Genomic DNA, 27,768 nt, shown 5'->3' on the forward strand with positions numbered 1-27,768 from the left:
GCAGCGGACTGAAATGCAAGACACAGACACTGAAGTACAAGGAACAGGACTTGAGTAGAGTAGGGACGTGACAGGATACAGACAAGGAGCAGGGACAAGAACGCAGACTTGGGCTGGGACATGGACCAGACAGGGAAATCGCACCAGGAACTATGTCTTTTGTTACACGTCAAATCTCTTCACACTCCTCATAACATACAACCGCTGATTTGCCTTTCTTTGTGAAATTATAAATATGTGAGGCCAAGCAGAGATCCTCTCAGAAGCTCTCGCCAAGAAGCTTAAAGCTGATCACAACTTCCGGGAGGACGTGTGTCTGTTCGCTTGAATTCTCCTTCGTGAAGAACACAACACATTCCTTCGTCTCGCTGTCTTGCTGTGCGGCATCACTTAACCAGTCTATCTGTCTGGCAGGTAAGTAGTATTCCGAAAAATGACACGTGAGCTGGTAGAGGATGAAATAAGAGGAGCGTGGACGGAGCGGCCTTATCCTTCTTCCACGTTTTAGGTTCGTTCATTCCCCTCGACTCGTGCTCGCTCGGCGACCCATTCAGCTCCGCCTTTTCAGATGACGGGCTGCAGTGATCCGGCGCGGAGACCAGGAAGTGCGGCTCAGTCTCTGAGTGTAACAGACACAGGCGCTGCTCTCTCGGGATGGCGGGGTTGTCCTTCTCAGCGCTTGCTCTTTGTCTCTTCATTCCTGCAGGTCACTCTCTCAGGAATGTCTGCTCAGTCAATCAGGATGGTGGACAGTTGTAGAGAATGCTGGACGGGGATGATAGCTTCTTCTGCGGGTGATGAAGAGACGGTAAGGCCGAGAGAACCAGCGGTAGGACTCGATTCAACCGGAATGCTTGATTCTTTGGAGTCTAAATGCTGATTTGTACTCCGCGTCAATCGACGCTCTAGGTATGGCATCGACGCGAACCCTACGCCGATGCCTGACGCGCATCGCTCCCACAATGTAACACAGGTCGCGGCAAGACTGCGATTGGTCCGCCTGGAAGCATCGCATTTCCTCCTACGCTGCAGTGGCTTCCCATTGGGCGACTGAAGGGCAGGGATGGAACTCTTTGGCTGTAACGATTTCCTTAAAGCTTTACAGACCTCCGAAATTATGGTGGACACATTTCGCTTTTCCGAAAAAAAAAGACGCTCGCTTTAAACTTGTTTACCCTAGAAAGACTACCATGACCATGAAGCCTTGCACGGGCGGGTATGTGCGCATGCGTGACGTTCCCGAATTCCAGAGCGACGCAAGCACACCAACGCGCGACGTTCACTACGCGCGTTGGTCATTACGTAAATTCACGTCGAGTTAACGCAAAGTATAAATCAGCGGTGGAAAGTTCTTTCGGCGCCGTGAGTACAGGGACAGCGCCACCTTTTGGATGACCTGAGCAACAGCGTTCTGCACGTTTGACTGTTTTAATAATAATGCCACTTTTATTTTATGTGTATCTTTTTTTTTCCCTTCCTGAATAACTGATTCGTTAAGTCGGCATTCATAAATTTGACACTCGCAACACGCTGGAGGAACTCAGCAGGTCGCGCAGCATCCGTGGAAACGATCAGTCAACGTTTCGGCCCGGAACCCTTCCCCAGTCTCTTTCGTGAATAACAGATCGTACACTGCATACGTCAGTCCTGTAGAAGGGTTCGGGCCCGAAAAGTTGACCGATCGTTTCCACGGATGCTGCCCGAGCAGCTGAGTTCCTCTAGCATGCTGTGAGTGTTGCTTTGACCCAGCATCTGCAGAGTATTTTGTGTTGACGATTCATAAACTTTACTTTCTTATCATTGTATGCAGTGTTATTCCTTGTCGACGGGTAGTCGCAAGTGGGCAGCATCTAAACCGTATTCTCACAAATTGTGGCGCAGGTGGTTGAAACATTCGGACTTTCCCGGTCTGGTAGGTCCCAAGTCACATCGACGCAGGACGTACGGAGCTGTCTAAAGGCGGCTTTCTCACCGCTGAGTCCATTGGTTTGTTAACGAAGGAGGGAGGGCCGTGTTTCTGGAGGTGCCTGCTGAAAGGATGCTTCACTCACTTGTCTGTAGTGATCCACTCATCTCTCGGATGCGAACTCACATGGGCGCCTTTTTCAGTCGACCCAGGGGGAGTCTGCGACATCTTCACTCTCATGCCCTGATTTCTGCCTCACTCCATGATTCTGGGGTGATTTCTACAACATCTCACGGTGGCTGTTTTTCTTTGCTCCAGTTGCTCCTATCAAAGCACATTTATGTCACCAGATACAACACTGGGGTCCATTTCTCTTCGGCATTCTCAGTAAATCTACTGAATAATAACCGCAGCAGAACCAGTGAAACTCCGCTCCAACTCGGTGTTCAACCAGTTTGCAAAAGAGAATAAACTGTGGAAATACAGAAAGAAAGAGAGAATAATAATAACTAATCAATACGCATGGACGGGAGGGATATGAAGGACTCTGTATGTTCCAGCTCTGGCTCCAGAAGACCAGAAGACGTGACGTCAGAATCGGACCATCCCGCCCATGGGGTCTGCTCCGCCAGTCCATCATGGCCGATCCCGGATTCCACTCCAGCCCATACAGCTGCCTTCACACCATATCCTTCGATGCCCTGGCCGGTCAGGAAAGATCAACTTCCGCTTTAAATATAAGCAGGCCTTGGCCTCCACCGCAGACTGTGGCAGAGCATTCCACAGATTTACTACTCTCAGGCTGAAACAAATAAATACTCCCCTTTCTTTTGTTCTAAAGGGCGGCCTGTCAATTTCGACACTGTGCCCTTTCTGAATGTATAAATATGTTTAAAGAGTAACTTTACTTGGTCACTTCTCTGCTCCTCTCTCCTATAACATTCCCCGTTCCCTTTTCCTTTTCTCACTTTATCTCCTTATCTGCCCATCGTCTCCATCTGGATCTCCTCTCCCTTCCCTTTCTTCCATGGTATTATTTCCTCTCCCATTATATTCGCCCATTTCAGCAATTTATCTCTTCCAGATCTTTACCTCACCCTCTCCAATCTCTCCAGTTTTACTGATTTGTTATAAAAACACCATGATGCTTGTCTTCAGAGTATGCTGAAGTTTCCAGCCAATATAACCGCGTTCTCTACATTGCCCAAAACGATCCTCCCCAATATCAGCATTAACAGAGCAAATGCCACTTATTCACTATTTCGGAAAATTAGATTGTGTTTAGTGTATCACTGGGAACAACGGCAGTTGTTGCAAAAAGGTAATTTCCACTCCCGGAAACCCACCAAAAGGTAGAGGAGAGGATGGCGGCGCGACGGTAGAGCGCCCGACCTCTCCGGTGATTAATAGCTACTCTCTGTCAAGTAGGGTACCGCACACAATTCTGATTTGATGGAGACGGACTTGAGAGTACGGAAGAACATCTGGAAAAAACTTGTGAAATGCCCGCTTCGCTGCCGCTGCTGCGGTGTTGTAACCGAAATCTCAGGAGAATAAGGCCTCGAAATCCTCGGCTTTGCTTGTTTCAGCGGCCGGGGTTAGGTCGAAGGCTTCGGCAGAGGATGGCGCTCGGGAGGCTGGATCGGAGGGGCGGGTTGGAGGCTCGAACTTTTCGGACGGATGGACTCAGTGTTGGCTGTGGTCGGCTGCGTCCAGGGCATCGGCAAGTTGATGGTGCCTGGAGGTTTATGGCAGGGAGTTTCTCCCTTTTACCACCGATATCGGGGACTCGGGAGTCGATCGACTCTGGGAATTTGAGACTTTCTTTTACCGTGCCAATGGTTTGTTCTTCATCAAATTATGGTATTGCTTTGCACTGCAGTAACTATATGTTATAATTATGTGGTTCTGTCAGTGTTAGTCTTTGATTTGTCCTGTTTTCTGTGATATCACTCCGGAGAAACATTGCATCATTGCTTAACGCATGTATGAATTTCTAAATGACAATAAAAGAGGACTGAGTGTTCTCATATTCTTAAAATAATGCATCTAAAGCGGTATACCTATCATTGCGGGGTACGGCCCCTAGGGAGAACTGCTCCGGCTGTTTATCTCCTTCCCCTCTCCTGCCGGTCACACATGATACTGCCCCCTTCATCTCGGGGTGACTCCCTCCCTGTAGCTTTTACCTATCACCTCCTCATTATCCCGTGTGAATCGAAGCTCACGGAACGGCAGCTCCCGTTCCATAACATGCTCCCTCAGGAGCTGCATCCGATGCACGTTGTGCAGATGAATTTATGCGGGATAGAGGTTGTATCTCAATTTCCCTAAATCTCACACAGGGACATGACACTGACTCCTCATCTATTCTCAGCGAACTAGCCATGGAATAAAAACACAAAACATCCACTGACTTGAAACTTCATTCCTTACTTCGATCATGCGGCTGTGTTTGTCCAAGCGTGTTCCCGCCTAAAGCCGGTTTCACAAAAGCCGGACCACTCTAACAGTTCACCACTCCAGCAATGGCCGTTCCAACAACATGGAATCCTTCAACATCTGGTGGCCAATTCAGAGAAGAATTACCATCATTGCTGTCATAAACGCCAGGTGGCGCAACGTGCCCTCAGTACATAGATTAGTAATATATGCATACAATGTACAAAGTATTTAGGTAAGTAAACAAGCTAATGAACGAATAAATAAATACATTAATAAAATGTAAATGAACTCTGTAATTAAAAAAAATTGTGAGGTCGTTTCCAGGGGCTCATGGACCGTTCAGAAATCAGATTAGAGAAGATACAGATAAATCTTTGAGCCTGGGTTTTCAGGGTCTTGTACATACTTCCTAATGATGGTAAGGACTGGAGAGCATGTCGTGGATGACAGTAATGAGACAAGAGCATATCCCGGATCGTAGTAATGAGACAAGAGCATTTCCCGAATCGTATTAATGACACGAGAGCATATTCCGGATGGTATTAATGAGACGAGAGCATATTCCGGATGGTAGTAATGAAAAGAGAGCATTTTGCTGATGGCACTAATGGGAAGAAAACATATTCCGGGTTGTTCTAATAGGAAATGTGTATGTCCCGAATGGTTGTAATGAATCAAGAGCATATACCTGACGGTGATCGCCCTCAATTATGAATCCGATATTCTTGAGGAAACCACCTATTGAAGATTTGCTCGATTATGGTGAGGTTGGCACTGTAGCAAAGGTGATTGTTGTACACAGCTGTGAGATAATCTTACGTTTTATTCATTATGGACTGTGCCTTTAAGAGAGGGAGAGAGACGTACAGCGCAAGCAGTTTGCTGCAGAGTGAGAGAGAGATGAGGAGCTACATGATGGACAGCTGGTGTTCAACACACCGGTATTTAAACAGCGTAACTGTCTCTTCCGTGTGACACGCAGACCCCACTGAACGTTTAAGTGCCCAGAAGGGTGGGGCTGAGGATCGAATAAGAGGAATCGATCCGTGACGATAGGTGCGTGATGGGGCGATCCTGTGGAATCTACCGGTGTGTCTAACCCTTGCCTGGGTTGGTAGATTATCACTTCAAGATGGCGCTCTTTCGTTGGTCAAGTTAAGCTAACTTGGAAGATTCAGAGGAGACTGAGGAAGATCGAGGAAACTTGTTTACTTGGATTACAAATCTCTCTCTCTCTCTCTCTCTCTCTCTCTCTCTCTCTCTCTCTCTCTCTCTCTCTCTCTCTCTCTCTCTCTCTCTCTCTCTCTCTCCCTCTCTCTTTCTCTCTTTTCAATCCCGTGGACTGATCTGACTTTCCTTACCAAACGATCGTAACACTGTGTAACCTACCACCCTTGATCTGAAGAAGCTTGGGGATTTATATGTGTACACCTATATATGCATAACACCATTAACTCTTGATTTAGCTGGTTTAAGTGACTATATGACGTAGTTACTAATAAAATAGTGTTTTGTTAACAGCAAGACCAGACTCCACGTGTGTTCTTTTGCTGCTGATACTTTTTACAGGATCGCCTGTTCGTGACAACGACCCTCTGCGATCTTTGTCGATCCTGTGCATTGCAGACTGCACACCAGACAGTTAAAAAAAAAACTGTCAGAATACTCTCCACCTTCCAGGTACGTACATTTCCCCGTCTTTGGTGACATGCCAATACCAAACCTCTTCAAGCTTTGTGGGCCGAAGGGCCTTTATTGTGCTGTTGGCCTTCTCTGTTTCTGTGTATTTATCACCTAATGGAATACAGCCGCTGACTTGCCTTTCTTTGTGAATGTATGACCATGTGAGGCCAAGCAGAGATTCTCTCAGAAGGAGCTTAAAGACACTCACCCTTACCACGGCCGACCCTTCAATGAGGCCAAGCGTGTGTTCTCCCGAGTTCTCCTTCGCGAAGTTCAAAACCACATCCTTGGTCCTGCTGTCTTTATACTTCATTGTCGCCAAACAATTGGTACTAGAACGAACAATCATCATATTTGGTTCTGCGCTTCACACTCCTTGAGTACAAATATTAAATATTAACCATATTAAAAATAGTTAAAATTAGCAAATATTAAAAAAAAATATAAATCATAAATAGAAAATAGGAAAGGGAAGTAAGGTAGTGAAAAAAAAAGCCGAGAGACAGGTCTGGATATTTGGAGGGTACGGCCCAGATCCGGGTCAGGATCCGTTCAGCAGTCTTATCACAGTTGGAAAGAGGCTGTTCCCAAATATGACCGTACGAGTCTTCAAGCTCCTGAGCCTTCTCCCGGAGGGGAGAGGGACGGAAAGTGTGTTGGCCGGGCGGGTCGTGACCTTGATTATCCTGGCAGCACTGCTCCGACAGCGTGCGGTGTAAAGTGAGTCCACGGACGGAAGATTGGTTTATGTGATGTGCCGGGCCGTGTTCACGATCTTCTGCAGCTTCTTCCGGTCTTGGACAGGACAACTTCCATACCAGTTTGTGATGCACCCTAGCAGAATGCTTTCCACGGTGAATCTATAAAAATTAGTGAGGGTTTTAGAGGACAGGCCAGATTTCTTTAGTTTTCTCAGGAAGTAAAGGCGCTGGTGGGCCTCCTTGGCAGTGAACTCTGCTTGGTTGGACCAAGTCAGGTCATTTATGATATTGACCCCGAGGAACTTAAAGCTTTTGACCTGTTCCACTTGCACACCACCGATGTAAATTGGGTTGTGCGGTCCGCTACTCCTTCTGAAGTCAACAACCAATTCCTTCGTCTTGCTGACGTTGAGGGATAGGTTATTGTCTTCGCACCATGTCACCAGGTTCTTAATTTCCACTCTGTACTCAAACTCATCATTATCCGAGATACGGCCTACGACTGTTGTGTCATTATCAAACTTATATATTGTTACACAAACATGGTACAGTGAGTACAGCAGGGGTCTGAGTACACAGCCTCGTGGGGCACCGGTGCTCAGAGTGATTGTGTGTGCAAGATTATTACGGCGGCAAAACTCAGCCTTCTACCTATCTCGGAGGGAAGTAGTTTTGTGCGTGAGCTGGTAGAGGACGACACCAGAGTATTGAGGGCCGAATAGCCTCCTGTTTCTTCAGCGTTTTTAGTTTGTTCATTCTCCGCCTTCTCGCTCTGCGCTCCGATCAGCTCCGGCTTTTCAGATAACGGGATCTCGGGATCTGTCATGGAGACCAGGAAATGAGGCTCACTCTCCGAATGTAACAGAGACAGGCGCCGCTCTCTCTGGATCGCGTGGATGACATTTACTTTACTCTCTCTTTTCCTTCATGTCGGTGGGTGAGAGAAACTCTCTTTGAGATCATTATCGGATTCAACACAGCAGCAGATATTTGTAGAACAACACACAAGGTTTGATTCAGATCTGAGCAGAGTCCAGATTCTCTGATCCAATCAGCGCTGCCGCCTGTGACGTCAGCATCCAATTATCTGACGCGCAAACCCGGAAGTGCGGCTCAGTCTCCGAGTGTAACAGAGATCGGCGCTGCTCTCTGTCGGGATGTCGGGACGGCCCTTCGCAGCGCTCCTTCTGTGTCTCTGCATAACAGCCGGTAGGGATCGCTCTCTGAAACTATTAGTTGTCGGATAATCATCAGCGTGGGGGATGAAGATCAGGTTATATGGGTCGACTTACAGAGCTATGTAGAGACTTCTGGTATCGGTGCAGATTGAGTTAATTGCAGTTCTGGATGCTATCCGTCTCTGTTGCTTTTCACTCGTACGAGGACATGGGTTAAGGGTGAGGGAGGAAAAGTTTAAAGGGAACATTAGGGGGGCTTCTTCACACAGAGAGTGGTGGGAGTATGGAATGAGCTGCCAGACGAGGTGGTAAATGCGGGTTCTTTTTTAACATTTAAGAATATATTGGACAGATACATGGATGGGAGGTTTATGGAGTGATATGGTCCGTGTGCAGGTCAGTGGGACTAGGCAGACAATGGTTCGGCACAGCCAAGAAGGGCCAAAAAGCTTGTTTCTGTGCTGTAGTTTCTATGGTTTCTATGGTTTAACAGCACACAAGGTTTGATTCAGATCTGAGCAGAGTCCAGATTCTCTGATCCAATCAGCGCTGCCGCTTGTGACGTCAGCATCCAATTATCTGACGCGCAAACCCGGAAGTGCGGCTCAGTCTCCGAGTGTAACAGAGATCGGCGCTGCTCTCTGTCGGGATGTCGGGACTGCCCTTCGCAGCGCTCCTTCTGTGTCTCTGCATAACAGCGGGTAAGGATCAGTTTCTCTAACCACTGGTGATCATATAATCAACAGAACGACGGGTAGTTAGGTGAATGAGGATGAGATTATAATGATCGACCTTACTGAGCTAAGAACAGGTCCCTGATATCTGTACAGATTAAGTTAAGTGCAGGTCTCACGACTATCTACGTCGGTCGCTTTTCCCTCATATGATTTTCTCTTTCTCAGGTGAGTTCCAGAACTTTACTATTACCGTTGAGCACAGCCAGATAAATGTCACCGTTGGGGGTGAAGCGCTTTTTTCAGTGCGGCCGTCGTCGTCTAACGTCAGCAGTGGAAGCTGGACTTTCAATTGGAAAATCGTCGCCCAGTGGATCCATCAGTACGTGACTGTACAGAAGGCGTACGCACCGCGGGCTCAGTTATTTCCGCACAACAGGTCGCTTCTGCTGAAGTCGGTGAACGTCCTGGACAGCGGGGACTACCGTGTGAACATGGTTCCAACTCGTGGCGCCCAAACCTCAGCGACCATCACTCTGCGTGTCATTGGTAAGTAAGACAGAGTCATGCGATCTCGAACTGTAACTTGCAGTATGTTCCTGTGGTGAAAGAATACAATATAACCCTTACGGTATCGCAGAACCTAGACTCCAGTGAACTCTGCCAGACCTACTTTCGGACTGCTCAGTTCTCACTGTTGTGCGTGGCTGTGTATCGCCGTTTCTGTTTGCGGGTTGCTCACACTTGTCTGTGCCGTATGTCAGCTCGGTCTTTGAGTCCATCGAGTAATCATTTTGCTGTATTTTACTCTATTTCTGAAAACGGACTGTTTCTCAAGTCAGCTGGAAAAGATTAGCTCCAAAATCATCCAGCTGAAATTTTAACGATGTTCCCCTCCCCAGTGTCGCCCACATGTCTATGAAAGTATAGAGATATAGACACTTAGAAAACCTGCAGCACAGGACAGGCCCTTCGGCCCACAAGGTTGTGCTCAGCATGTCCTTACCTTAGAAATGACAAGGCTTAGCCACAGCCCTCTGTTTTTCTAAGCTCTTGTAGCTCTCCAAAAGTCTCTTAAAAGACCGTATCGTATCCGCCTCCACCGCCGTTTCCGGCAGCCCATTCCACGCACTCACCACTTCCTGCGTAAAAAAAAAAATTACCCCTGATATCTCCTCTCAACCTGCTCCCCAGCACCTTAAACCCGTGTGTTCTTGTGGCAATCATTTCAGCCCTGAGAAAAGCCTCTGACTATCCACACGATCAATGCCCCTCATCATCTTACACACCTCTATCAGGTCACCTCTGATCGTCCATCGCTCCAAGGAGAAAAGGCCGAGTTCACTCAACCTATTCTCATAAGGCATGCTCCCCAATGCCGGCAACATCCTTGTAAATTTCCTCTGCACCCTCTCTATGTCTTCCAAACCCTTTCTGTAGTGAGACGACCAGGACTGAGCACAGTACTCCAAGTGTGGTCTGACCGGTGTCCTATACAGCTGCACGAAGAGCGCGAATCCAGTCCCCAACTACCACAAATCTTGCAGTCGAGTTTCCCTCATTTTGGGACATCGCTGGCCTCACCACAGCTGAAGTTCAATGGGATGGCCTCGTCCTGGGAGAACAATGATCATGTCTCTTCCCTGCTAGGTAACTCTGTATATTGATGAATAAGAGTATTGATTAAGATGAAAAGCGGAATTGTTTTGATTTGCGGATTAAATTGCAAATGTTTACTTGCTGCAGTTAAAACCATAATGCCGTAAGGCAAAGGAAGGAGAATTGGGCCATCTGGTCAATGGAGTTCGTTCCGCCATTTCATAATGGGGCTAATCTAACATTCCCCACATTCCCAATCACAGTCGTTTCCGAATATTCCTGCAGGCCCTGACCAATCTGGAATCTATCATCCGCTGTTTCCACTTACGAAATGACATGGCATCTACAGTTGCCGATGGAACATAATTCCCAGATTCACTATGCTCTATCCAAATAAATTTCCTTTTCTCTCCTTTCTTAAAGGTATCGCTGTGTTCAGAGGTTGTGCCTTCTGGTATGAAACTCTCCCGCCATGAGAAACATCGTTTCCACCTCCGCTCTAACAAGCCCTTTCACCATTCGATAGGTTTCCATGAGGTCACCCACATTTTTCTGAATTCCAGTGGGTAGAGGCCCAGAACGATGAAACCCTCTTCTCGTGAAAAGCCGTTCAATTCTTGAATCACTTTAGTGAACCTCCTTTGAAACTCCCCCAGTTTCATCACATTCTTTCTCCGACAAGGTGCCTAAAATAGATCATAATACTCCAAGTGATGCCTCACCAGTGCTTTATACAGTTTCAGCATTGCATCCTTGCTTTTATATTCTAGTATCCTTGAAATAAATATCCACATTGCACGACCCCTGATACCTGGAACGTCCAACATATCACCAGTGTATTCCACACTGAGACTTGATGCAAAATACTAATTCAGTTCTTCCACGAATTCGTTGTTCCCCATTACTATCTATTCACTCTCGTTTTAAACGGCCCGATATCCACTCCCTCTTCTCTTTTTACACGTGAAGGCACTTTGCCTCTTGTCATTAATATTATTGGCTAGAGTGCCTTCGCATTCATGTTTACCTTCTTAATGACTTTTTTTTTATTTGATATTTGTTATTATTTTTAAACTTCGCAATTATCTAACTTCCCATTAATGATTGTTCCATTGCAAACCCTCCTTTTGGACTTTATGATGGCTTTCACTTCTCTTGTTCGCCACAGTGATGTCATCCTTCGTTCAGAATATTTCTTCATCCTCTGCCGTCTTCCCAGCCAGTGTTCTTTTTTAATCAAGTGCTTTTCTAGTTCCTTTTACTCCACTATAAAACTGCTTCATCTGACTTCTGTTTATCCTTCTCAAATATCGGGATGCATTCGATCATATTGAATTCAATTCTGGCTCATTGCAAAACACCCAATCCGGAGCAGCCGAGCTCATAACGAATATGGCCCCACAGCATCTCCGCAAACCGTTCTGACAGTCTGTTTCCCATCCCCCTACAACTCGTCCACTTGAAATGAATGCTAACATTGCATTTGCCTTCCTCACCACAAAATCAATATTAAAATTAACCTTTCCTGCAAATTGCACAGGGACTCCCAAGTCCAAATGCACTTCAATATAATGTATTTTCTCTCCACTAAGGGAGTATGTAACTCTCATTTTTAAAACAAAAGTTCATGACGGTTCGCTAACCAGCACTGGTGACCCCTGTTTCCATACAGGGGGTCAGTGTGGACATAGTGGAGATTTACAAATACCTGGGGATACGAATTGACAATAAACCGGACTGGTCAAAGAACACTGAGGCTGTCTACAAGAAGGGTCAGAGCCGTCTCTATTTCCTGAGCAGACTGAGTTCCTTCAACATCTGTCGGACGATGCTGAGGATGTTCTACGAGTCTGTGGTGGCCAGTGCTGTCATGTTTGCCGTTGTGTGCTGGGACAGCAGGCTGAGGGTAGCAGACACCAACAGAATAAACAAACTCATTCGTAAGGCCAGTGATGTTGTGGGGATGGAACTGGACTCTCTGACGGTGGTGTCTGAAAAGAGGATGCTGTCCAAGTTGCATGCCATCTTGGACAATGTCTCCCATCCACTACATAATGTACTGGTTTGGCACAGGAGTACATTCAGCCAGAGACTCATTCCACCGAGATGCAGCACAGAGCGTCATAGGAAGTCATTCCTGCCTGTGGCCATCAAACTTTACAACTCCTCCCTTGGAGGGTCAGACACCCTGAGCCAATAGGCTGGTCCTGGACTTATTTCCTGGAATAATTTACATATTACTATTTAACTATTTATGGTTTTATATTGATATATTTATACTCTATTCTTGGTTGGGGCATCTGTAACGAAAATCAATTTCCTCGGGATCAATAAAGTATGACTACGACTATGACTATAACAATACTGTTTTCCATCTGCCATTTCTTTGCCCATTCTCCTAAGATGTCTAAGTCCTTATGTGGCCTCTCTAATTCCTCAAAGCTACATGGCCCTCATCGTGTATTCATGTCGCCTGCAAACTTTACAAGAGTTCAATAAATTCCATTGTCCAAATCATTGACCTCTAACAGGAAAATAATAAGCCCCAACACAGACCACCCTGGAACACCACTAGTCGCTGTCAGACAGCCAGAAAACGCTCACTCTTTGGCTTTCTCCAATCGGCCACTACTTTATCCATGCTAAATCTTTCCAATAATACCATTAAGTCGTAGCTTGTAACGCAGTCTCATGTATGGCACCTTGTCATGTCCTTCGGAAAATTCCAGAACTCAACATCACCCGGTTATCCGTTGTCGATCCTGCCGGTTATTTCTTCAAAAGATTCCAACTGATTCGTCAGGCAAGATTTCCCTCTGAGGGAAGTTTGCTGACTGCAGCCTATTTTATCATGTGCCTCTAATTTCCCTGAGACCTCATCTTTTATAATCGACTCTTTTCCAAACAATTCTGGCCAACACCCCTCTCATGGGTCTGTAATTCAATTTACCCCATTGTAATACTGATACATCAGACTTCACCTTCTTATTAACAAATTTCAGGGTGAATTCGATCATATTATAAACACTTTCCAGAGGTTGTTTGTTGTATTCTCCCTTAAGGTCTGTATTCAAACCTGGATCATTGCTCAACACAAGATCCAGAAGAGATGATCCTCTGCTGGGCTCAACCACGAGCTGCCCTGAAACACCAGCTCGCAGGGACGCTACAAGATCGCCCGGCTGGAATCCAGCACTAACTTGATTTTCCCAAACTATCTTCATATTGAAATCCCCCATGACTTAACGTAATATTTCCCTTTTCATATGAATTTTCTATCATACGTTTTATTTTTGGGCGACATCATTATTCTGTTTGGCGGTCTCTGTGCAACTCCCATCAGGGACTTTTTACCCTTGCTGTTCCACAGCTCTCTGCAATCGGTTCAATACATTTCGACGCACTTTTACCGCTTTCTAATAATTTAACGTCATTTTTACCAACATAGCAATGCCGACGCGCTTGTCTTCCTGCTTGTCCTTTCGATACAATATGTATCCTTCGACATTAAGCTCATGGGCTAAAATCTTTCCGCCGTGATTCAGTGTTGCCTACCGTGATTACAATATTATAGGACTAATGTTGTAAATCTAATAAGATGTGTAAGGTCACAGTATGCGGGGAGACCAGTTTATTCCCATTTGTTCCAGGGGACAATTAAGCTCGAGCCAACTTACTTAGTCCCCCTAAAGAACAGCAGTAAAATTTTAAACTCTGCCGGAGTTTCATTCAGTCTGCGATCTGACCCTATATCGAAACAATTGGGTATAAGAGATAGGAATGGCGACGAGATTGAGCTGGCGACACACAAATATTGTGAACATGTAATTAAATCCAAGCGTAAAACCATTTGCATTTTAATTGTAATTACAGAGCCAGTAACTGGGGTTACTGTGGTGACCAGTGATTCCGCTCCCCTGGAACACCTTGATACCATTGCACTGAGTTGTGTCGCGTCGGGCACTGTTCAGACACGGACATGGTTCAAGGATAACCAAACCATCCGGGAAAACAGCAGAATATTTACATCTCCCGACAAGGCGAAACTGATTATAATCAGTGTTTACAGAAACGACGCAGGGACGTACAAGTGCATCGCCAGCAACTCTTTCAGCAGTGGCTCTGGAGAGACCTACGTGCAAGTTTACTGTAAGTACTCAGTTAATCAACGGCGTTCATTTTCTATCGGATATTACTATACCCGGCAGGTATTCACATTTTATAGTTGGGCCAGAGAAGGACAAAATTCTGCCTGAACGTCCACTTGTTTCCAATATTGTGTCAAACCTGACATTAATTTGATTTGCTCTGTCAGTCCCCTGGGGTATATATGCATGGTACAACGGGGGAACAAGCGCCTGCGGACAGGGCAGGAACTCAACCTTGCGTCAGTCAGCTCGGTTGACGTTGGTGATAATAGATGTCAGGTTATTTTTAGCGGCGTAACCAAAAGGCGCTTTAATCTTACTCTCCAGTTTACCGCACAAGGTGAGTAAATGTATCTCTCACAGGTGTATACAAAAACACGATTGTCAAAGATCAAAGCATTTCCCTTTGACGAACTCCTCACTGCTCACTCCGTACCTTCACTCCTGTTTATAAATCGCTTGGCAAAATAAAAATGAAATCATATGAATAACGTTTCCTTAACGATGCCAGGAGCGTTGAATATTGGATACTAAATCTAAAATAACCTCCTCAATCACAAGGCACCAGCTATTTAATATGCACCATGTCCACCCAGAACGGGTGAGTTTTACTCCTGTTTTCAGAAAACCGTTAGTGACAGGACAGTGTCGGAGGTGGTAAGACCTATCAATAAAGGCCGAGCAGTGGTGTATATGGATTTCAGTGAGGTATTTGACAAGGTTGCCCACGCTTTCTGAAAGGCAGGAGTCAAGGAGTGGACAGAAACGTGGCCAGGTAGATTCAGAATTGAATTGTGACAGATGAATCCCGTGGTAACAGATGGCACCTGTTCCAGACAATAACAGCATACCTCATTGGAGCGGAAAATGGGCCATTTCGCCCATCGAGTCCGCTTCCCCATTCAGTCATGGCTGATCCTTTTCCCCGCTCCTCAACCCCATTTCTTGGCCTACTCCCCGTAGTCTTTGATGCCGTGTGTATTTGAGGACCTATCAAACTCTGCCTGAAACACTCACAACACGCTGGAGGAACTCAGCAGGTCGGGCAGCATCCGGGGAAACGATCAGTCGACGTTTCGGGCCGGAACCCTTCATCAGGAATGCAGGGGGATGAGGCAGAGGCCCTATAAAGAAGGTGTGGGGAGGGTGGGAAGGAGAAGGCTGGTAGGTTCCAGGTGAAAAACCAGTAAGGGGAAAGATAGAGGGGTAGGGGAGGGGAGGCAGAGAGGTGATAGGCAGGGAAGGTGAAGAAACAATAGGGGAAAACTCAATGGGTAGTAGAAGGAGGCCGGACCATGAGGGAGGTAGTAGGAAGCTGGGAGAGGGGGCAGAGTGACATAGAGATCGGGGAAGGGAGGGGGGAATTACCGTATATTGGAGAATTCAATGTTCATACCAAGGGGCTGGAGACTACCAAGACGGTATATGAGGTGTTGCTCCTCCAGCCTGAGTTTGGCCTCATCATGGCAGTAGAAGAGGCCATGTATGGACATACCCGAAAGGGAGTGGGAAGCAGAGTTGAGGTGGGTGGTAACTGGGAGATATGTCTGTTTTGGCGGACGTAGCGGAGGTGCTCGACGACGCGATCCCCCAATCTGCGTCGGGTCTCCCCGATGTTAGAGGAGGCCGCACCGGGAGTACCGGATGCAATAGGTGACCCCAACAGGCTCCGAAGTGAAGTGTTCCCTCACCTGCAAGGACTGTTTGAGGCCCTGAATGGTGGCAAGAGAGGATGTGCAGGGACAGGTGTAGCACTTATGCTTACAGGGATAAGTGCCGGGTGGGAGATCCGTGGGGCCGGATGTATGGACCAGGGAGTCGCGGAGAGGCCGATCCCTGCAGAGGCCGGAGAGGGGTGGACAGGGAAAGATGTGCTTAGTGGTGGGGTCCTGTTGAAGGGGGCGGAAGTTGCGGAGGATAATGCGTTGGTCAGGAGGTGAGTGGTGTAGCACTAATAATATATATATAGAAACATAGAATCATAGAAAATAGGCTCTGGAGTAGGCCATTCGGCCCTTCGAGCCTGCACTGTCATTCAGTATGATCATGGCTAATCATCCAACTCAGAACCCCGCCCCAGCCTTCCCTCCATACCCGCTGATCCCCGTAGCCACAAGGGCCATATCTAACTGCCTCTTAAATATAGCCAATGAACTGGCCTCAACTGTTTCCTGTGGCAGAGAATTCCACAGATTCACCACTCTCTGTGAGAAGAAGTTTCTCCTCATCTCGGTCCTAAAAGGCTTCCCCTCTATCCTCAAACTGTGACCCCTCGTTCTGGACTTCCCCAACATCCGGAACAATCTTCCTGCATCTAGCCTGTCCAATCCCTTTAGGATCTTATACGTTTCAATCAGATCCCCCCTCAATCTTCTAAATTCCAACGAGTACAAGCCTAGTTCATACAGTCTTTCTTCATATGAAAGTCCTGCCATCCCAGGAATCAATCTGGTGAACCTTCTTTGTACTCCCTCTATGGCAAGGATGTCTTTCCTCAGATTAGGAGACCAAAACTGCACATGATACTCCAGGTGTGGTCTCACCAAGGCCTTGTACAACTGCAGTAGTACCTCCCTGCTTCTGTACTCCAATCCTCTCGCTATAAATGCCAGCATACCATTCGCCTTCTTCACCGCCTGCTGTACCCGCATGCCCACTTTCAATGACTTGTGGACAATGACGCCCAGGTCTCGTTGCACCTCCCCTTTTCCTAATCACACCTACCTTTTGTAAATGCCCTGAATCATGGGAATATCACATCTACAGATATGCTGGGCTGTCCACACCACTCTCCGCAGAGTCCTGCGATTGAGGGGAGTACAGTTCCCATACCAGGCACTGATGCAGCCAGTCAGGATGCTCTCAATTGTGCCACTGTAGAAAGTTCCTAGGATTTGCGGGTCCACACCAAACTTCCTCAACCATCTGAGGTGAAAGAGGCGCTGTCGTGCCTTTTTCACAACACAGCCGGTGTGTACAGACCACGTGAGATCCTCGGTGATGTTTATGCCGAGGAACTTAAAGCTGTTCACCCTCTCAACCCCACATCCGTTGATGTCAGTAGGGGTTAGCCCATCTCCATTCCCCCTGTAGTCCACAACCAGCTCCTTTGTTTTTGCGACACTGAGGGGGAGAAATGAGGAGATAAATGAGTTTTTGCCTTGTGTGTCATCAGCAAAAACTGCAGCAATTGTGCGCATTGTGATTGGCTTCCTTGTCGTGGGCCTCATCGCCGGAGTCAGTGGATGGCTGATCGCGAGGAAAACTGGCGGGTAAGTGCATTTTTCTCAGAATATCGCCTTTACTTTTTAATTGGCGCGGTAGAATTGTTTTGCCTGAATGGGTGATTGGAAGCTGAAACGCGAATATGCCTTGCAGCCGCTGAATGAAGCAAGTTACACAAACTGGATCTGGGGAAAGCTGGCGAGTCAGGCATTATTTGTGGGGGGACATGAACAGACCCTTCTGGGAGCGGGGGATGCCGGATGAGGAAGTGCTTCAGACGGCACTAAGAGTTCTGGGATTTGTTATCGAGGCAACAATTATTGGAGTAAGGAATGCGTACATAGCAGGAACAGAGCTACAGGCTGTGTGGAAAGTTTATTTTTCATCTCACGTCACTGTTAGCAAAAGATTCAGAAATGGTCCAGAAGAAATATACAAAAGCAGATACTGGGTTCAGGAATAGATTGTGCGTTTGGGTGTCCGCTGTTTCCTGGAAGGCATTTTGAGAGGAGTGTTTACAGAAGCACATAAAGATTAGAGTTTGTATGCGAGTTTGAAGCATCAGTGAGTCCAGGATTAACAGTCATGGACACAAGATGAAAGAGGAAGACATTACAAGTCAGGGTGAATGGTTTGTTTTCCAGCAGCTTGCTGTTGGAACATGGAACGCTTTGCTTGCAGATCTCCTGACGGCGAGTCAGATGCTGACGATATATATGCTAAGACCAGAAACTGAAAAAGAACGGTGCATTGATGGAGATCCCCACCAAGCAATGATGTCCTTCCCGTGCGGTAACGGATCTATGACTGAATATTACCCAGTCGATAACAATCAACTTCAGTCACAATGGAGCACTTGGTCAATCCGCGAGTTGGACTGTTTATTAAGGGCCAAAACATTTTTTCTCCTTAACCCATTATGGTCTCTGTTGTTGAGATCAAGTAGGGCTGGAATCGGGTATTTAATAACAGGAACAATATCAAGGAATAACGAGAGTATATCAAGTGGAATTATAGGAGCCGTTCTCATTTGGTGTGTCAGTGCAGGAAAGTGACATCCTGCCGAATTCATGCTTTGACCTCTGTTTCTCTTTATTCAGGATCAAAGATCCACCAGAATTAAAACACGACACGAGCATCAAATCCGGAAGAACGAGTGAGTGAACCCCGTTTCCACTGTGCTATTACTGAGCCCATGGGAACCTAAACATTGCATTGAAATGTGGAAGCTCGCAGCGCACGGACGCTGGAGGTTGTTTCATCCCGGCCTGTGGTCGGGTATCCCAGTTGAATGTTGAATTTTTGACCTGAGCATTACAAAATCAGGGGAGATATGGAATAGTAGTTTAGTGAACTGAATTTCCCTGCATATTGATCAATATCGGCCCTCAGTTGCTGGTCCTCTGTACAAGGGATTACGTGTTTCTGACAACTGGAGTGGACGAAACTCACGTTGTCGCTGGCATTTTGTTTGGGTCCCGGATTGACGTCTGCAGTATTAACAACGGTCCCTACTGCTGTTCACCGTTATGAGATATCTGTTTTGTTACTACAGGCACCTTGGATACCCACACTGCAAACGCATCGCAAGACTATCAAAATTTCCTAAGGAACGAGCAGGTTGGTCGTTTGTATTATGTTCATGGTGTAAGCCATTGTTTTGCAAAGGGAGGATAAGAACGTATGTAATCCGGTCGGTAGCGTCCACCGAACCCTTGGGCACTGATTGGATATTTATCTTCACTTCCCTCTTTTTGTATTCTACTTTCTGGACTCATTTCTCTTCTCTTCATATGCCCATCAACTTCCCCTGGAGCGTCTCGTCTTCCATTTCTACCATGGTCCAGTCTCCTCTGTAATCGGATTCCTTTTTCTCCAGCGCTTTACCTTCCCCACTCTCCAGTCCCACCTATCACCTTCCACATAGACAACCTTCCTCTCCCCTACACAATATTTTTCATTCTGGCGCCTTTCTGCTTCTTTTCCAGTCCAGCAGAAGGCTCTCGGCTCAAAACGTCGAATGTTTATTAATTTCTATTGATACTACCCGAAATTTGGGTTCCTCCGGCATTTTGTGTGCGTTGCTCCGGATTTCCAGCACCCTGCAGAACTTCTTCACCCGAGTTATTTGCTGTTTCTGCAGAATACATAATTGTTGTACAATGCAAAAACAGATCTTACTCTGACTGGAATGTATTTCATGAAGGATCCTCTTTAAATGTCCGGTCAAAGCGGGAAAGACACAAGGGGAAGCGGTGGTTAGCTCTGCACCTGCCGGACTGTGATTAGCGATGATCTATGTGAACGTTTAGAGAAATAGCAAATACGGTCAGCATCCTGAGGACACAAGTCCATATCCCCTCTCTGTGACGTGCAAATTCTGATCAGGAATAATCTCTCAAGATGTTTGGTTCTGAAGGCGAGTTCCTCGTCAAATAACATTCATCACGCTACCCTTATTGCTGAATGCTTACAACTGATCCAATTCTGTTCAGAAGCCTTCCTGCTGTCAGAGAAAATATGTACTTCCCTGACACTGAATCCGAAACGCGCAGTCTGTCGAACGGCGAATGATGCAATATGCTGCAATCAGCAGTGAATGTGAAAATTGATACTCTCTTTTTTATGTGCAGAGTCAGAATACAATTGTTGTGCAGTTGGTTAAACGCTTCAATAGAAATCTTCATGTTCTCGTTCCAGGGCACAAGGGACAATGCAGATGATGGAAATTCCACTTACATGGTAAGGACTATATTTGCGTCAATGGCTTCTTGAAGTAATTGTTTCCACTTTACACAGTAAGAGACAGACGCTGAGGTGAGACATTCCATAGCGAAAATGAAGTCGAAGAGGCAACAGTTGGGGACAAGGACATGGCGGATCAGCTCATGAAGTATTATGCGTCAATCTTTGCTGTGGAGCAAACTATCAGTGTGACAGTGTCAGGACACGGGAGTGGTTAATAAGGAGAAGATGCAAGGCAAGCTGGAAGGGCTGAAGGTAGATGAATCACCTGGACTAAATGGACGAGATTCACTGCACCACACCATTCTGAAATGGGCCGCTGAAGGGGTAGTACAGGGATAATTACTGATATTCCATGCTACAGATTGCTATGGAGTTGTTTCTAAGGACTGGAAAGTTGCAAATATCTCTCTGATCTTTTGAAGGAAGGGAAGGGAATGACAACGGATTATGCCCCCTTTCGCTTGGGGATCATGACTGTCTGTCTCTGATCCTCTTTTCATCATGGTCTGACTATTCCGTGTTACTTTCAGACAGAATTTATTAAATAAGTGCAAATACTCTTCAATATTATTGCAGTTCTACTCTGCCACAAAATGCTTTTGATAAAAAAACAGAAGCTGCTAATCATGCTGATTTCCTCACATTATAGGGACTTGTGCTGGAGGACCGGTCTGTTTACAGTGATCTGAAGAGGTATGTGAATGGAATATTGCGCTGGCGATACACAGTGTCACTTGTAAAGGAAACGTATCTACTAATTTCAGGTCTGTTAGTCATGCAGTGCCATGGTTGTGTCCATGTACATTTTACCCTGTGATCAGCAGTTTTGAGACACGTAACAACGCAAGATTTGAGTTAGGCGGTATTATACAGCGTTTTAATGATTTTGAAAGCAACAAATTCCCTGGGCCCGTGGCTGTATGAAATATACTAGTTGTATGCAAAGTTGCATTTTCATGATGTTTGGCACAGATTGGAAAATCATCATCCCGTAATTAAAACTCACCAGCAGCAGCGCTTCCGGGTTGCTGACGTAGTCAACGTAAATGGTGTGTTGTTTCCTCAGATGACGTCACTGGGGAACGGAAGAGGATGGTTGGCAGGTGAATTGACACAGAGGAAGGACAACCATCGAGGAAAAAGCCATCGTTCACAATGTCTTTCGTTATTTCTTTATAATTGTTCTCCATGTCTCCGCTAGATAGCTTCTGCGGTTAACATCCTCACGACGAAGACATCGCTGACGGTTGTGACTCGTTTGTACCATAGCAGCTTAGTTCGCTCAGCTCAGCCCAGACTTTACATCCCATAATTGTCACCTCCACACTGCCACCAACATATACCCTCTCAACGTTGCTGTGTGATACAATCTCTGTACCGTCCTGACCCACATCATGGGCCGATAGGTTTCTGACCACTTGGTACGCTCAGAAACATGAAATATCGTAGCGTGTCGCTCTCAACCCTCAGCGTCGCTCCGTTATTCACTTGGCGTGAGGCCGGTTCAGCTGCACAAGCGGCCAAGTGGGAATAATTCCATTAATTTCACCCTCAGCGTCACGGAGCTGGCTGTGAGCAAGGGATACGTATTCGCGCACTGAATACTGTGTCAATCTCCTCGTATTCAGCTTCCGTTAGTGTCTCAGAGCCACAAACCCATTTGGACAGAGTGGTGGGGATACGAGAATGGAAGGCAGAAGTGCTTTTCCAGGGATTAGAAAATACCTAATGAGCTTTAGTGTTTCTAAGCAAAACAGCAAATAACATAGTCTCTGTGCTCTTAGCTTCGATTAAAGCTATTCTACTCTGGTGCTGTTAGCATTGCGAGTTCGGAGATGAAGTCCGGCGTCACGTGTAATAAATCTGTAGATCTCCCTATCCAGAGTCCGGGAAGGTTAATTGGTCATTGTAAAGGGTCCCGTGGTTAAGTTAGTGTCAGAACATCGAACACAGAACATAGACATCTACAGCAAATTACAGGCTCTTCGGCCTACAATGTTGTGTCGCCCTTGTCACCTACTCTGGAAACTGCCTTGAATTACCCTGCCACATCGCCCTGTATGTTTCTAAGCTCCATGCGCAGATCACAGAGACACTTAAAAGATCCCCACAACACGCTGGAGGAACTCAGCAGGTCGGGCAGCATCCGTGGAAAAGATTGGTCGACGTTTCTGGCCGGAACCCTTCGTCAGGACGTTCCGGCCCGAAACGTCGACCGATTTTTCACACGGATGCTACCCGACCTGCTGAGTTCCTCCAGCGTGCTGTGAGTGTTGCTTTGACCCCAGCATCTGCAGATTATTTTGAGTTTGCACTTCAAAGATCCATTGCATCCGCCTTCGCTGGGAGTGCATTGCACGCACCCTGCACTCTCTGTGTGAAAATCTTACCCCTGACCTTCCCCTTGTACCTACCCCCAAATTCCATAAAGCTACGCGCTCTGGCGTTAGTCATTTCAGCCCTGGGGAAAAACCTCTTGCAATCCGCACGATCAATCACCGTCATCGTCTTGTACACCTCTCTCGGTCACCTCTCATCCTCCGTCGCTCCAAGGAGAAAAGGCCGAGGTCACGCAACCTATTCTCATAGGCCATGCTCCCCAACCCAGGCATCGCCCTCGTAAATTTACTCTGTTCATGGGGTTTGTCGTCGGTTGCTGAAAGTCTATTCCGCGCTTTATGGCTGAATAATAAATGTAATAAAATAGAAACCTTTGCTGAAACCCTGAGTTGCCTCCTGATTTCTGCGTGAATTAGCTCAGTAAATGATTATCAATCCGAGTCACTGTTTCAGCCCCCGTCACCAATGTTCCTGTACCCGAGATTATGACGTCACTTCCTGTTTGAAAAATCCTGATGTACCCCATAACCCGTTCACATCCCCTGGTTCTTCCACCAGTCTCCCTGGTGTCTATGTTTCACTGTAACGCAATTACGTGATTTTTTGTTGGGTATTATGGATTCAAACTTCTTTCTTTGCTCTTTGGTTCGTACAGCTCAAGGTGACTGGAGGGTGGCGGGGGGTTAGGGGGAACAGACGTGAATAGGAACTGGCAGTTCGGCCAACGAAAACCATCTTGTGAGATTAGAACAATACATGTGCCAATATGAGATCAGCACCCCTCCATTCCCCGCGTAAGTGCCCAAATGACACTTAAGCTGCGATTCTCTGCTTCCCCTGACAGTGCGTTCAAGGCACCGACCACTCTCAGTATTTCATACAAATCTGGATTTCACTTTTCCTTCTCTCACCTGGTCACCAATCCCTCTCGTATTTACCACCCGCCCCCCACGTTGTGCTTCCGGTATTTTTTTTTCTTTCATTTGGATAACATGAATCAAATTATATCAGTATGGACTCCTGCAGTCAATAACCCATAGTATTCAAGTTGACTGTGTTGTCTTCACTCACTGATGGATTTCAACAATTCACCTTGCCGCTCTCCACCTGAATATAATTTTCTTCTTGCGCGTACCCCTGAATCCCACGCAGATCGCTTTGAATTCCAGTCAGTTACATCAAAATGATTTGATAACCTGAGTCTATTCGAGCTGCCCTGACTCCGGGACCAGTGGACTCTCTGCCATCATCGAGAGAGAGAGAGGCCTCCGGTAGCTCGCACAGCGCCTGCTAACTCGACGTTCAGTCTCTCCAGATGCTTCAGTCGGCAAAATCGGCGCGGAATCGGGTCACACCCACAGCCTCACCCCGAAAGCACACGTCGCCGAAGCAGCTCCAGGAAATCCGGAAATAATGCAGGCAGCTTGGCGATTTCACAGAACGGGAACACGTAGCCCGGGAAGGAGACGAAGGGTGGGAATAAAGGAAGCCTTTTCTGACTGGCAAACGGTGACGAGTGGTGTTTCACAGGGTCTGTGTTGGGAAAGGTTCTTTTCCGTCAGATGTCAATGAGCGGGATGGTGGTAGTGATGGCTTTGTTGTAAGGTTTGCAGACGATTTGAGGAGAGATGAAGAGACATCAAATTAGAGAGGCTAAAGAAGGACTCAGACAGATTGGGAGTTTGGGTAAAAAAGGCACATTTAATGTACTTTCGGAAGTGTTGAAAATGCGCTTTGGGGGATGAAATGGAAGGTTGACCATTTTCTAAATGAAAAAAAAAACAAGACAAAAACTGGGGTACAAAGGGACTTGAGATTCCCTGTGCAGGGTTCGCTAAAGGTTGACTTGCAGGATCAATCTCTGATTGCGAAGGTAAATGAGGTGTTGGAATTCATTTCAAGAGGACAATGCTCTGGTGACAGCTAAATTGCGGCATTGTAAGCAGGTCTGAGCCGTTTGTCTGACAAACGATGAGCTGAAACTGATGAAGAGTTCAAAGCAGTTGTGTGGAAGTCATTCCAGGATAGAATGGCTTGTCCGATGAAGAGCTTTCAATGGCTCTGGCCCTGTATACAGAGAGTTCAGGAGAATGAGGGGTGACCTCAATAAAACCTGTCGAATGGTGAACGGTCTTGAGAGATTGGATGTGGAGAGGATGTTTTCCATAGTGGGGGAATCCAGGACCAGTTGACACATAGAGAGTGGATGTGGAGAGGATGTTTCCTATAGTGGGGGAATCCAGGACCAGAGGACACAGAGAGAGTTGATGTGGAGAGGCTGTTTCTTATGGTCGGGGAATCTAAGACCAGAAGACACACCCTCAGGATTAGAAGGCGTACTTATAAGAAGAAGATGACACTCCAAAAAAAAAAAAAAGAGGCGATAGGAGATCTGAGATGGACGTGGTCTGTTCTGACGCACCAGCGGTGACCCATGTTCAATCACGCTCCCCACCTTCTCTGTCTCTCTGTTGCTGTTTATAAAGAGTTAACTTTCTGTCGATCTACTTTCTGCAGATTGCAATCGGCTGCTTCCTTTGTTGTAAACAAAGTTGGTTCCGAACAAACTGGCGTTGTGTAACACATACTTCCCGAGCTCAATTCTAAGAAAAACAGGAGAAAAAAAAAACATCTCACGAATGTCAGCCTTTGACGAGCTTGACCTATGTTGTCAGGTTAGAGATCCTGTCTGAAACTTTGTTTCATCCTTATACCGTCCGCACCACTTGTTATCTGATGAGCACAGGGGAAAACAACATTAAACAATTCTCCGGTCCTCTAACATGCCGAACCGTTCAGTACAATATGTCCCAAACACTTCACTCCCAATTCCCTATCACCCTCTATCCCCTGCCAACTCACCCCTCCCCGACCATTCCATTATTCATCTTCCAGACTAGGAAGACTCTTGGAGTACTGTTCCCAATTCTGGTCACCTCACTATGGGAAGGATGTCGAAGCACTGGAAAGGGTACAGAGGATATTTACCAGATGCTGCCTGGTTTAGAAAGCATGCATTATGATCAAAGATCAAGGGAGCTAGGGATTTACTGTTTGGAGAGAAGGAGGATGAGAGGAGACATGATAGAGGTGTACAAGGTAATAAGAGGAATAGACACAGTGGATAGCCAGCGCCTCTTCCCCAGGGCACCACTGCTCTATACAAGAGAACATGGCTTTAAGGTAAGGGGTGGGAAGTTGAACGGTGATATTAGAGGAAGGTTTTTTACTCAGAGAGTGGTTGGTGGTGGAATGCATCAGCCCTTAATGATGGGTCAGCAATGCAAACGTGATCAGCTTCATGCTGTTGGCTGTCAACATTTCAGAGTATCTAATCTGTGTCCAGCACATTAATGTAATTACAGAGGATGACAGAAAATAAAAACATAGCAATTGAGATATTTAACCGGGTGTTAGGAAAGAGTGGTTGGGATTGTTGCTGAGTATTTTAAGGGATGAATCTGTGTGTTGTTGGCAAGGCAGGAATTTATCACCGCTCCCTTACCAAAATGTTACTGAGGTGTTTCTGGTGGGCTCTCTCCTTAAACTATCAGAGTACGTGGTACGTCACCAATGATTGTAGAGAGAAATCTATAGATGTACCAGGGAGGGCATTTTAAAAACAAGGAGCAGACAGATTCAGCAGGAAGGATTGAGCTTCTCGGGATCGGGTGGTAAGGGAGGTTGGTTGACTTGTCCAATATCAATGTGTGTTGATAGATTACAGAAAGAACATAGTCTCTCCACTGAGACATACCTCAGCGAGATATGGTCACCAGGAATGTAATGTTAAAATTGTACAAGGCATTGGAAAGGCCAAATTTGGAGTACTGTGTACAGTTCTGTTCACCGAAGTGCAGGAAAGATGTCAACAAAATAGAGAGAGTACAGAGAAGATTTACCAGATGTTACCTGGATTTCAGCACCTAATTTACAGAGAAAGATTGAGCAAGTTGGGTATTTATTCTTTAGAGCCGAGAAAGTTGAGGGGGGACTTGATAGAGGTATCTAAATTTATCAGGTGGATAGATAGAGTTGACGTGGATAGGCTTTTTCCATTGAGAGTGGGAGAGATTCAAACAAGAGGACATGAATTGAGTTTTAGGGTGCAAAAGTAGAGGGGTAACACGTGGGGGAACTTCTTTACTCAGAGAGTGGTAGTTGTGTGGAACGAGATTCCAGTAGAAGAGGTAGAGGCAGTTTAGATATTGTCATTTAAAGTAAAATTAGACAGCTATATGGACTGGAAAGGAATGGAGCGTTATGGGCTGAGTGCAGGTCGGTAGGACTAGGTGAGAATAAGAGTTCGGCACGAACTAGAAGGCCCGAGATGGCCCGTTTCCGTGCTGTAATTGCTATCTAGTAAAATGGTTGTATGGAAAACAATTCCCAGGGGAATATTTTCACCGGAGCGTTGTGGGGATTGTTCATTAATATTTTAAGGGATGAATCTGGGTGCTGTTGGCAAGGCTGGAATTTATCACTCCTCCCTTACCAAAACCCCTCACTGAGGTGTTACTGGTGGGTTCCCTCCTTGAACTGTCAGACCCTGTCTGGGGAAGGTGGTTCCAAAGTGCTGTCAGGTAGCGGGTTCCGGGAATCGGACCCGCACTGTGATGTAGGCAGGACAGGCAGATTTCCGAGTGGCGGGATAAGCGGGTGGCGCTATTCGTTCATCTTATTGCTGCCATTCGCCCTCACGGCGAGAGCGATAGAGAGGGTGCGAGGGAGGAGGTGGGAGGTGGGGTGCGGCGGTGGGTGTAGTGGTGGGAGTGGTGGTCGTAGGTTCACGTATAATAGTCCTGGTGAGTAACTGCACTGCATTCTATAGACTGTGCACACATCGGCTGTTAAGTACCGGTGGTGGAGGCAGGGAACTTTAATGTTGTTATTGTATCCGTTAGTTCTGTTGCAGTGTCTAACGCTACACTGTCTGCTAGCAATAGATAAGAGAGAAATGGGGAACTGCGGTAATCACTTCCCATATTTCTTCAGCAGTTCAATCCAAACAGAAATGCTGTCAAAAACAACTCAGTTCCCCCTCCATCGATCCCCTCACCCCACAGGCCAGTTCATGCTGAAAAACATACAAACAGTTTTACAGATCGATGTTAGTTATAG

General features: G+C 46.4%; 1 protein-coding gene across 1 annotated transcript; it reads left to right on the plus strand.

Moving 5' to 3' along the window:
* Positions 1-8,973: 8,973 nt before the first annotated feature.
* LOC134341457 (carcinoembryonic antigen-related cell adhesion molecule 1-like) lies at positions 8,974-22,452 on the plus strand. The gene is made up of 9 exons (XM_063039314.1): positions 8,974-9,136; positions 10,028-10,237; positions 14,060-14,335; positions 17,510-17,606; positions 18,660-18,715; positions 19,115-19,179; positions 20,260-20,301; positions 20,957-21,000; positions 21,374-22,452. The coding sequence occupies exons 1-9, from the start codon at positions 9,082-9,084 to the stop codon at positions 21,375-21,377; spliced, it is 849 nt and encodes a 282-aa protein (XP_062895384.1). The 5' UTR covers positions 8,974-9,081; the 3' UTR covers positions 21,378-22,452.
* The last annotated feature ends 5,316 nt before the right edge of the window (positions 22,453-27,768 follow it).

The sequence above is a fragment of the Mobula hypostoma genome, unplaced genomic scaffold (assembly GCF_963921235.1).
Source record: "Mobula hypostoma unplaced genomic scaffold, sMobHyp1.1 scaffold_61, whole genome shotgun sequence".
Lineage (NCBI taxonomy): Eukaryota > Metazoa > Chordata > Chondrichthyes > Myliobatiformes > Myliobatidae > Mobula > Mobula hypostoma.